Below are 12,899 nucleotides of genomic sequence, written 5' to 3'. Positions count from 1 at the left end.
CACACAAGCTTATTTTTTCATATTTCATTTTTTTTTTTTCTACAGTAAAATAAAGCGAATTGATATATATATATATATACAGTCATGAAATGGCAACAGTGAAAAGGCCTTTTGCCCAATTTATCTCTTCCTACTACTTTGTCCAACCATATGGAAGGGCTTTCGAACTTCAAAAGCATTTGATTGGTAAAGCCTTTATAAGCAAAATGTTAGTTTTTACTTTTTGTTTTGGGGTGAATACCACCCAATAGAATAGACTAATGGCCCTGTCTATTCAACTTTTTGTGTTTTTTTTTTTTTTTGGCAGATTTCTCTTGACTTTCTTGATATGGTGTTTATTGTAGAACTGTCAGTAAAATAGCATGGCCATGTGGCTGTGACACAAGAATAGATCATAATGATCTGAATATTAAATATATCAATAACTGGTAAAAACTTGAGCTGTAAAACCACACTTTTCGATAAGTGAAGAGTAAAAGGAATCGTGGGGAGGTCACTACGCAAAGATGAACAAACGCCTTAAAGATTAAAAATGCAGTTTTTCGGTAGTGGTTAAAAAGAAGGCTCTCGCTTGACCGTGTCACCGTCTGTACAGTGAATCTGCCAATTACTGACACAAATGATCCTTTCAGAGCCCTGAACAGCTGAGTGAGGATTTCTGAATTTGCCCCCTAACCAAGAGACGTGACTTTAAAAAATGTGCCTGCTGTCTATTTTATCAAATGAACCTCTGCCCTGACCCACCAAATCTACATCAGACTATAGAATTGTGTATTTTTACCTCTCTATTATACAGCTGTTTTATAAGCACATGCTTATCTGGTCATCCATTAGTTTTTCTAAAGCAATATATCCAAGCCTACAAGAGACTAAATTTAAGTTGCCCTTGAGATGGTCGTAAATGGGCACCTGTTGGACAAACATGGTGCTTTCGAGAGTGACAATACATGTGAGATACCAAGTTACTTTCTTTTCTGGACCTGTATACCGACAAGTTCTCAAGTCGTGAAAATGAACCTGTAATGGTGGCCTCTCTTTTCAAGAATCACAGTATAGGGCAGATAGAAATCCAACATGGCCAACCTTCATCTCCTTTGACGTACACATTAGATGGGTGGGTTCCGCTCAGTTTTGCCTGATTTGCAAGGCTTGTAGTTGGTGTGTTGTCATACTCTTCCGTGGATCTATAGTGATTGCGTTTGGAGACACGCTAGTAGACTATTCTAGATGATTATTAGGGTTATTTCCACAAAAGGATTCTCATCATTTTTATGTATCATGTTTTTCAGGTGACCATCTGAAGGTCTGCTCACAGGGACACACGTGTTGCTCTCAGGCAATGGAAGAGAAGTACAGCCAGCAAAGCAAACACGATTTCAAGGCTGCGTTCACTGAGCCATGTAGTACATTGCAGAATGTATTTTCTTCCAGATACAAAAAGTTTGATGGTAAGTAAAGAAGCCTGCCATAGTCCGACTTTGTTGGCACAATGTAGATGCCCAATTCCACCCGCACCAACACATGGTTGTGAGTACTGTACTTTTAGGTCAAAGAATGTAAAAAGATGACCTGGTGCAGTAGGACAAATGCCACCCTGGTCAAGTGCCATTTCCTACAACCTACCTGTTATAACGTAAGGCCTCATGCACACGACTGTAACGAGTGTCCTGACCTGCCCACATAATTTGTGGTGATATAATGACCCCCATATGTCACCGATCACGGTGCGGTGAACACAATGGGGCAGATTTATCAAGCTGTCTGAAAGTCAGAATATTTCTAGTTGCCCATGGCAACCAATCACAGCTCCCCTTTGAAATATTCATGAGCATTGGTAAAATGAAAGCTGAGCTGTGATTGGTTGCCATGGGCAACTAGAAATATTCTGACTTTCAGACAGCTTGATAAATCTGCCCCAATGTCTCAATACACCGTGACCGGGCTAGACGGCCACCCTTACAAAGTACGGGGCATGTCCTACACTTAACCATATTGACTTGAATTTCTATGGAGAGGGAAAGGGAGCGCTCACCCTTCCTCCCCCCGGCCGAGTGTTCGCCCAGGTTAAGACCAGGTCGTGTGAATGAGACCTTAGTGTGTTTTGTGGATTAAATATGTCAATTCCAGTCCAAGAACTCTCCAAATTTGAAATGTGGATCTACAACCCCCAGTATGCTATGACTGAAATTTGGATAATCTTTCTTGTGGGTATACATACATACATACATACATACACTGGGAGACCATAAATATATTGTGTATGGAGATATTTACAAAGCAAATTGTAGAGGACTGGTTTAGATTATCACATGATCACTAATTTATGGTCACTTTTAGGCCCCATGCACACAACCGTGGGGGTGGGGAAGTATGAACAGCTGCCAGCTTGCAAGCCTACATACGCCCCCCATAGACCGCAATGGCCGGACGGAGTGATAGGGTACCGCACACGTTCGTGTGTATGTAGCCTAACATGAATTGTTGAAGTTAAAGTGTTTTAGACCCGGTTTACACGTCTATGCGAAGTCAGTCTGTGGTGGCCTCTCCTAATAGGGTATGAGTAAATGGGTTTCTCAAGACATCCCCCAATTCCCCCCCCCCCCCAAACTTCTAGTTCTTGATAAATGGACCCCATCTCGCTCTGACATTTTCTCCATTAGCCATGGAATGCCTGGAATTCACTTTACAATTCACTTTTCTTCCCCAATTCAGGAAATTGAATAAAACATAAATTTTAACTTCTTGTTCATGTCGCATGTTTCACTGACATATTTGGAGTATCTTCAGAAGAATTGAGATTAAACAGAATTGCAGCCAATGGTTTTCGAAATTAAAATGTTCCAAAAATATGACCTTACTTTCAGAGGTTTATTCTCTCTATGCGTCTGTGTGTTTGTTTTCAGTTTTGTCTGTAGGGTTTTAGATTTTCTCCTATTTCTGCTGCCTTTTTTATTTCCAGTGTCCTGGTCTGCCAGAGATCTGAGGGTTTATAGCCCCGGGCAATCTTTATATGAAGGACATTTTTTTTTTTTCTTCCTCGAGACGTCTGGCATAGCAATTGAGCTTTCATGTGAGGCCTGCTGACCCTTGCCCCCGGCTGCCACCAAACCTTAAGTGCTCTTAATTGCTGTTTCACCAAATCAAATTCGGCCTCCAAGCAAAGAATGGTTTCCTTTTAAAGTGGGATTGTCCTCATCATAAACCTCAAAACGTGAAGGTGTCAGGAGAACATAATGGACATCTGTATAGATGTTGATCATTACGGCAGTGGGTAAATGTGACTTTCTGGTCACTGGGGGAGTTGTAGATGTGCATGTGCAGACGGTTATAGGTACATGTATTTAAAATTCAGAAGGATTCCTAACAGGAGTAAATTGGGTATTTTCTCCCTTGAGTCGTAATACTTAGACTATTATTCACAGTGCAAACTTGTGTTTCCGTTAAAGGGACGCCATTAAAGTGACCTTGTGACAAGTCGCCTTTAAGCTACTCGCCCATTAGCTAGAGGATGAAATGTCCTTCTTTGATGTAAAATCTTGCCTTTTTTACTTATTAAAAAAACTCCTCTAAAGTTATGTGCAATTGAGATGATAAAAGTGGTTTGCCTGGGATGAGTCAAGTTTAGAGGCTGCAGGGAGACTCTCACTTCAGCAGCCACTATCTTTGGTGCTATAGTACCCAGAAACATGAAGTTAGAATCTCATCTTTCAGATCCCATATGTGCGTTACTGCAACTTGGATAAAGGCAGGTTCAAAAAAGGCAGGAACTTGATCTTTATCAGCAGCTTACAACAATTTCCAACGATGTGTTTAGCTGCCTGCATCTCTGGTTCCTTAGATTACAGAACCACAAAAACTGATCTTTAAGATCAGAAAGATGTGACCAAAAGTATGTTTCTAGGATCTATAGAACCAAAGATGGGGGCTTCTCCTCTGCAGGCTGTAAACATGACTCGTCTCAGGGAAAATATGACTCTTCTCTACTTATTTTCGGAGATGTTTATTCTATAGATAAATGAGTGAGATTTCAAATAAAAGGACTTTTAAAACGGACATTTCAAACTCTACCTGAGGGGACTAGTAGTTTAATAGGGCATCATCTGGTGACGGTGTCCATTTAATCTGTAGTCTTGTACTCCTCCAAACATGAATTTATTTTTCAGCTTTTTACATGGTTAACATTAAAGAACCTTACTCCCCTATAGAAAATCCTAAAGCATATCCTGAACCCAAAAATGATCACCCCCCCTGCCTTTTAGATGCCAGCGTATACATGTGTCGCAGGCTGGATAACTGCAATATGAAACTGAAAACCCCCCAACGCTGGTGTCCTGTTACCTCCTTCCCTTTAATCTGCCTGGCTCAGGCTGCTGGTTGATGTTTTATTGTGTAGCGCCAGCTGTGGGGTGGAGTGAAGTTCTCATACACCTTGTCCCTTGGGAAGGCCAGGGCGGCACATGCACACACATATACAATCCCAGGAATTTCCATACAAGTGGGTTATAATGTGTATTGCTGCGTCTGCTCTGTGCACTTGTGAATGTGTGTCATGGGAGGCCATGATATTCTCCACTTGAATTTGTCAGCTTCACATATGTTAAAGTTTATGAAATGAAAAAATGTAATATTGCCTATACATTAACATATACAAAGCTAGAAAGTAGTGTATAGGACCCCTGAGCCTTAACTTGGGTCCCACAGCTGCGCTTAGAAATAAACTTTGCATGCCTGACGTGCACATAATTTCACAGGCATGTACTTTATTCAGGCTGCATTTAATACATCCAAGGTTAGAGCATGTTATAGAGCAAGAGGAGCTTTGCCGATTGTACATGGTTTCCTATATGCAGGTTGCATGTTACTCAGCTGATTGGACATTGTATCCTATCTGTAGACGGCATGTTATAGAGCAGGAGGAGCTTAGCCGATTAGACATAGCATTCTGTCTCCAGAGAGCATGTTATAGAGCCGAAGGAGCTGAGCAGATTGGACATAGTGTCCTATCTGCAGGCAACATGTTGTAGAGCAGGAGGAGCTTACCCAATTATACATAATGTCCTATCTGCAGGCATGTTATAGAGCAGGAGCTCAACTGTTTACACAGTGTCCTATTTTCAGGCAGCTTATTATAGAGCAAGAGGAGCTGAGGCTATTGGACACAGTAAGATATTGTAGTGTTCTGAGGCCGTAAGAATTTTCTTTTCTGTCCCCGGAGTGTCTGGGGCGTCTGATTTTTGTCCTCCTTTTATGCGAAAGTCCTGCATTGGGCCTGTGTTGATATAGTGATTTAATGAGGGTAGAGTAGTTGTCAGGCTGCTATAAAGCCTGTTTTTACACCACGGCTACACAGGAAAGCGATCCTCTGTGTGCGTTTGTGTGTAGGACTTTGTTCCACTGACTTGTACTGGAGGTGTTAATTTATGGAACTGCAAGGTCCAGTCTGAGTAAGCCAACATCTTTCTCTCTATTCATGCAAAGCAACGGTACTGCATACTTTGTGTCTTTCTTTTTATGCCAGAGAATATCAGCAGGAACATACTTTTTAATTTTTTTTTTTTTAATTTTTTTTAGCATTTTTAATATATATTTGTAGCTCCCCCCTTGGTGTTATTTAGGATAATTTTTTTAATTTAATTTTTTTTTTAATCTACCGTATTTATAGAAGATTCTATTAAGATTTCTATCCGGTTAACTAAAACCAGAATCCTCTGATTAGACTGGGAAAGACAAAGACAAATTTCAGTGTTTTGTCTTTCCCAGTTTGCATCCTCCGCCCTTTCACATTCGACAGGGCGAAGCTGGTAAAAATATAGTTAAACCACACGGCTATTGGTTATTCAGGAAGGATGTGGCTGGCTTTTTGGTAACAGAGCAATTACCAGATTATATTGCATTGCTGCACAAATTCCAAACATTCTACATTAAAAAAAAACCAAAAAACATATTCTTCATTCAGACGGGAAATGGGTCTCATTATGTGGACTGGATTTTATTGGAGTAACTTCATTTGTTACTTTATATTTTAGCTTGTTTTCATTTCTTATAGACCGGATGCAGTGTTCTCTCCTGTAGTTGGAGGACATTTGCTTGCACTAGAAATGCCCTGGGAAATAAGTTTTATATCATTGCATCCCGACAATTTCACAAATCCAAAAAATATGTGAAATTGGAATTGCACTTGTGTGTTTTACATTGTTGCATCAATATTATTAAAGGAAATCTGCCATCAAAATAATGCATGATAACCCAGGGACACTTATTCAAAGATCCAGGCACCGTGACTGTGCCAATCTGATTATATTTGTCATCCGTGGCTTCCTGACTTTTATAATTAACTTTTAAAATTATGCTAATGAGCCTGGAGGGCAACTTAATTCTGCAGCTTCACAGGCTGTTAAACTTTGTTACCCCCCCCCCCATCTGGTCCTTCAGCACTTCTCCTCTGCCTCTGGCTGATGTGGTGTAGAGGAAGTTTCAGCACATGGTGGGAAGCAGGGGAAGGATCTTGTGCATAGTGTAACAACCTGAGAAGCAACGGCACAAAGCGGCTCTGGTACAAACCACCAGAGCCTTTTTGGCTCATAAGCATAATTTTAAAAGTTGTATCAATAAAGAAGGAGAGCATCAATATCAGATGTAAGAACATTACCATTACCACGCCACAGTGCCTGGATCTCTGAGTAAGTGTCCCTGGTTTATCCATGCTTCATTTTAATGGTAGATTTCCTTTAAGGATTCTGTAGAGAGTTCCGTAGATGCCTGATGGATTCCATTCAATGGATTGGTTAGTGTCTCAATGTAAAAATGTATGTAATGTAGCTGCCCTGGATAAATGGAAGCCATGATCCCGTGAACATAGTTTTGGCTGCAGGATCTAGACTATAGACTTCCGCCCAAGCTGTGGGGTAGAATTTCTGCAGTGTTTGCAGTAGTCGCAAAGTAGATGATGCTTGACCTCCAAAAATTGACCTTCCATGTTGGGTCTTACATTGGCCATTTCTGTTGAAGGTTTAACCCATTTTTGTAAGTATTTGGAAATCCGCCCTTCTGGTTGGCTGCTCTTCGAGGTTTTCTTGAGTCATCAGTGGTCACCCTTATAACTTTGCTTTGATTTCTTAACTGTATCAATATATTCTGCTCCATTTTCTAACAATGTTGTTCCTTTCATCGTAGAATTTTTTAAAGAACTTCTGAAGAACGCAGAAACTTCACTGAACGATATGTTTGTGAGGACTTATGGGCGATTGTACATGCAGAATTCTGAACTCTTCAAGGACCTCTTTGCGGAGCTAAGAAAATACTATGTCGGAGGGAATGTTAACTTGGAAGAAATGCTCAATGATTTCTGGGCTCGGCTGCTGGAGCGCATGTTCCCGCTATTAAACCCCCAGTATCACTTCACTGATGATTACCTGGAGTGTGTCAGCAAGTACATTGACCAGCTTAAACCATTTGGAGAAGTACCACGGAAACTCAAGCTCCAAGTTACCCGCGCCTTTGTGGCAGCCCGAACCTTTGCACAAGGTCTAGCCATGGCCCGAGATGTGATCAACAAGGTGTCCACGGTAAGAAATGTTACTTTTCCACCTTGGCTGACTCTAGGTAGTATTGGCTATAATTTTAGAATATATCAGGTGATTGCATTTGATCGTGACTCATGACGGCTGCGCAAATTGTTAGGTTAATTGAATTGGCCTGGCACGGATGTACACAGACCACACACGCTCTACAGCAATACGTATGCCAGAGGGAAACTTTGTGCCTGGAGGCAGGTTCTGTTCTGTTTAACTCGGATGAGTTATTATTAGACGTGGCAGTAAAACCATTAGCTTTTTTTTTTTAAATTTTTCTGGCAGTTTATGGCTGAAACCTTTATATTTGGATTATGCAATGGAGTCATGAAGGAATAGGATTGCTGCCTCTTATAATGAAATTTGTGTGACCTGTAGAATTGAGTTTTTTTGAATATCAGTACCCGATTCTTATTTTTGCACGGGGAGGGGCGTTGCCAGCTGAGGCCTTCTCACCTCCTCTCTTCATACACCATCATGATTGAACCAAGTGTCCATGTGTATGGGGGAGTTGGAAGAAATGATGCCATTAATAAACTGTAACCTTGGCAATCGCACATCGAGCCAAGTCTTATCAGGTCCAGCTATTTAACTTTTACACAGACTTCTGATGAAATTTTGAAAGAATTGGACCCTACAGAAGATGTGCAACCCGGCTTAGATTGCTGTGTCCCAATTCCAGCGTTACAACAGTATTGTCTCTTGAATTGAGTAATGCTTTCCCTTTTGGTCAGCAAAGACTTTGATTATTCTTTGTAATGGTGCGCTATACGTTTTTCTTTTTCTTACTATGGTGTAAGTGCATAGCATTGAAAATGGACTACAGTAGGGGCTCACTTGTACTGTGTAGCTTCCATGGATACTTCTACACCATCAGCGTTCCAAAGATATCCTGTACTTCGGAAGTTAAAGCGAACGTGTCACCAGGAAGGCCATTTTAGCTAGTGGCTGATTTAAAAAATGCCTTTGTCAGTATTTTGAATAATTTCAGTACGTTAGAAAAATCTATTTCATATTGCCAGCAGCATGTAGTGAGTTCCTAGGGACGGGGCAGTTGCAGACTATGTGTACCAGTGTCAGTCTCCTCTCCTCCACACTCATTGGGGCAGATTTATCAAGCAGTCTGAAAGTCAGAATATTTCCAGTTGCCCATGGCAACCAATCACATCTCAGCTTTCATTTCACCAGTGCTCATGAATATTTTAAAGGGGAGCTGTGATTGGTTGCCATGGGCAATTGGAAATATTCTGACTTTCAGACTGCTTGATAAATCTGCCCCATTAGCTCACTTCCTGTCATGTGCACTGAGCAGACAGGGAGGGGGAAGGGACATAGTTGAGGAAGAATCCATGAATAGACAGAGGCACACAGGCTGCAGATGCTTCTTTTTAGGGAAAACGGCAAGTCTCTCATCGTTGGGAACTTTATCATTTGGGTTGGCTAGACTGGAAGACTGGCAATCTTGTCTCTTGAGATTGGCTCATCCTTATGAGAATTTATAGACCTGCCAACACCACGTTCTATGTTCTTTGTAACTTTGAACTTGTACGAAAGTAGAAGAACCTCATTGGAACACGTTACCCGACTCCTTTCTGCTGCCTCTATAACACATGCTTGAATGATATGACGTACTTATATCAGTTATTGAGAAATATTTGAGACAAGTATTTGTACTGCAGAACATCTGTGGAATAAATTGATTCCAGAGCAGCGCTCCCATTTGTCATTCTGAGAGAATTCTGGAGGAATGGATGTTACATAATCGTATCGGGTCTAGAGATTTGCATCTCTGAAGACAAATGACTTATAATGGGAGTCTGCTGATCTTTAGAAGTCAAGAGAAGTGAGATTTTATGCTTGACGGTGCCTTTGGGGACAAATACTATGTGGGACTGTCACTTTCCTCACACATTAATGGTTTATGTGACACACACTCATTAATTTTAGCTTATATTTTGGGAGTGGTCAGTTTTGTTTCTTACTGTGTAAGTTAATGTTAATTTAAAGAAGTGGTTTAGCTTCTGTTTACCCATATTAGGGAAAAATTGCTCTTTGGCCAAATTTGTGCCCAACACAGCTTTTCCTAGTAGCGGAAAGTTCCTCCAATGGATGATATGTAGGACTTCGCCTAAATTTTTATTTAAAAAAATATATATTATACAGTTAATCTCTGGATCAGCCAAGTGTGCATGTGTTCTCAATGAGGAGAGAGGAATGAGACACTGCCAGACCCGGCTGGCGTCATCTTATCTGTCACGATAACAAAGGGAAATATGCAAATCAGTTTTCCAGGATGAGGAAAACAAAGTCTCTGTAAGGGGGAACTCTTCCCAACCCTAGTCAAAGCCTCTCACTCACCTAAACCAGTTCCCTACACTGTACTGATGAGATGCAACCACAAAGAAACAGTGCTGTATTCAGTTGGGAATCCGCTCCTTCAGGATTAGATCTGCTGGTTTGGCTTTAATAATGCATTATGTAATTGGGCTTCTTGAAAGTCATGCTTGATGGTAAGGGGGCTGCATTACAAGGTAGCTCAGGAGGCAATGTTTTTTTCTTATCCCATCTTGGAAAACTTACTTTGCATATTTCCCAGAATCCCTCAGTGGAACATCAATGGCTAGAAGTCTCCACACAGCTGCAAGGTGGCCTTAATTGGCAAAGTCTCTGAAATGAGAACTCTTACTTTCCAAAGATAACAAAGATTTGGGCATGTGGAAATTCAGCATACCCAGTCCTTCTTTTCCTTAATTTCTGCCATCAAGTGAGAGTCGGGACATAGTCTAATGTGTGTACAGGCCCCTCAACTCCTCCCCAATGGCTGATTTTGGAGGAGGTGAGGATCCGGCAGATATGTTAACATTTGTATGCTTTCTTTTATAGAGACATACACCTTTGGCAGCAGATCTGCCCCCTCTTATTCATTACACTGCTCATCCACAGCAACATTTGTATGAAGGATTCGGAGCCTGTGACAGCCGTCAAATTAATGTTCAACTTTTCATTCACTGCTCCAATCTCTAATTTTTAAGTAGCCTGCAAACTGTAAAAAGTATGTTAAAGGAAATCTACTATCAAAATCCATCATTAAAAACCAGGGACACTTACTCATAGATCCAGGCACCGTGACTGTGGTAATCTCGTTATATTTGTTAATCATGACCTCCTTCCCTCTAAAATGTAAAAATTATGCTAATAAGCTGGTTCTTGGCGTCCCACAGGCTGTTAGACTGTCTCGCCCACCCCCTGCTCCCTCAGCATTTTCCCCCCTCCCTCTGCCTGATGTAATCTCACTGAAGCAGAGAAGGTTTCAGCTCACAGTGGGAAGGGGGATCTGGTGACCAACCAAGTAGCCTTTTAGGCTCTTTGCCATCATTTTAAAAGTTGATTTTAGAAGGAAGGAGACCATGAATAACAAATATAAGATTATCAGTCACGGTGCCTGGATCTATGAGTAAGGCCCCTTTCACACTTGCTTTTCTCATGCACGTTTTCTGCGCGTGCTTTTGAAGTGCAGAACTTGCATTGCACTCTGATCCATTTTAATAAATGGGTCTTTTCAGACTTGCATTTTTTCACGCACACATGCGCACACAAGTCTATGGAGATGCATCAAAAACGCATTGTACTCTGAGACTCATGCAAGTGCAATGCGTTTTTCACGCATCAATTGCCATAGAGAAAATAGAGCTCAGTACTGAGTCCATTTCACGTGCATTACCTGCGCGTGAAAAACGCATTGAAATTGCATTGAAAACGCGTGTGAAAAACTGAGACACTGAACAAACTCTGACTGAAAACTGATTGAACTCTGATGCAAAATGTGCGTTTTTCACTGACCAAACCCTGATCGCACCCAGATCAGACTCTGACGTGATCTGCAACGCAAGTGTGGAAGGGGCCTTAGTGTCCATACTTTATCAGGTCTGATTTTGATGGTAGACTTCCTTTACATAAACCCACATATTTTATGGATTCTGTAAAATTAATTTTGAGAGAGAAAATTGACTTAAAATTACTTTAATAGTTTTAAGAGGAAATTAGTCACTGGGTTTACAGATGTTAATTATACTCGCCAGAAATAAAGACTTGACCTAAAAAAACAGAATTTCCTTAAAACTTTGATTTAAGGATTTTTTTTTTCTACATTCTTTAAAATCCTTCAATCTCTTCACACTTTAACTTTGGATAGTGTTGTAACTTTGTAAGCAAAAGAGTTAATGGTTATCCCTCCTGTTGCCTAAGTATTAATTGGTCAATTCTCTTTGTTCCCACTTGTAGACCAGTCATTGCACAAGGTGTTAAAATTCTGCATGGTGTGACTGAGGCCAGTGAGTCACCAGGGAAGCATCCTGTGTAAATCCACACTAAATTGCCTTACCTAATGCCTCCCTCACTAGAAGTCTGACACCTCCTGGCTTCAAACTCAAGAGGTTGTTGTCTTTGGGATGGATGACTTTAACATTTTAGCTTTTTGTAGTATATGAGAACCTTGGAAAATGTTTGGGTTTTGGGCGTAACCTATATTTATAAAGAATTGAATGAATAGTAGACTTGGAAATCTAGACGGACCACTTTAGGAGTCAATCCAATTGAGTAGAACTTTAATAGATGTCAAAGAGAAGGGCCAAATTTCTAAGTAAACTGACTTGCCATAGGTTTATAACAATGGAGATTTTGGATAGGTAGTATATTGATTGGATTCCAACCCAAGCTCCTGTTTGGGGACGACCCAATGGATCTTGTTACTTCCAGTCTAAAGTCTCCAGTAATTCTTCTGACGTAACGTATCAGCCACACATTATGTTATCCATCACCAGCGTCTTGGAAATATTTAGTATAACACCATTTGCCATTTCCAAGGTCACGTTCACATCTTTACCTGGATTAGAGGCTCAATATAATAACTATACACAGGATTTAAGCTCCTTTCTGAGCTCCGTAATCCCAAAAACCTGCTGGGCCAGGCTGGAAAGTCCTGACTCCTTTTGTCTAGACTGGATGCGATCCCTGAACTTGTCCCGTGGCCGCGAAGCAGAGAACTTGGCAGTACTAGTATAAAAGAATATAAGTTTTGTGGTGTGTCACAGCTAGCATGGATACAACCGAGACAGTCTCCACTGGGGACCCTCACTGCACAAGGTCTGCTTTGCCTACTTTCACCATGCCTTAGGCCTGGCAGATAAAGAGTTAATGTCTTAAATTCCAGCGCACACAAATTCCACTTAATGATCATTCTTGAATTCTTTGTGTTTCTGGCTCTCCCCCCCCTCCCTAATTTCCTAGCAAAACAAGGTTCTGTAATGACGAAAGTGCTGAAGGGACTAA

General features: G+C 40.9%; 2 protein-coding genes across 4 annotated transcripts in view; both read left to right on the top strand.

Moving 5' to 3' along the window:
- Positions 1–12,899, top strand: part of LOC140077158 (P2R1A-PPP2R2A-interacting phosphatase regulator 1-like) — a 981,687-nt gene that overhangs the window by 658,533 nt on the left and 310,255 nt on the right. The window lies entirely within an intron of this gene.
- Positions 1–12,899, top strand: part of GPC4 (glypican 4) — a 61,921-nt gene that overhangs the window by 34,516 nt on the left and 14,506 nt on the right. For all 3 annotated transcript variants that reach the window (XM_072123708.1, XM_072123706.1, XM_072123707.1), the window contains exons 2-3: positions 1,290–1,448; positions 7,174–7,565. In XM_072123708.1, the coding sequence (XP_071979809.1) occupies positions 1,340–1,448; positions 7,174–7,565 (501 nt within the window). In that variant the 5' untranslated portion in view covers positions 1,290–1,339. The remainder of the gene's footprint in view (positions 1–1,289; positions 1,449–7,173; positions 7,566–12,899) is intronic.

Source organism: Engystomops pustulosus, chromosome 9 (genome assembly GCF_040894005.1).
Source record: "Engystomops pustulosus chromosome 9, aEngPut4.maternal, whole genome shotgun sequence".
Taxonomy (NCBI): Eukaryota; Metazoa; Chordata; class Amphibia; order Anura; family Leptodactylidae; genus Engystomops; species Engystomops pustulosus.
This window is presented reverse-complemented; position numbering and strand designations above follow the sequence as displayed.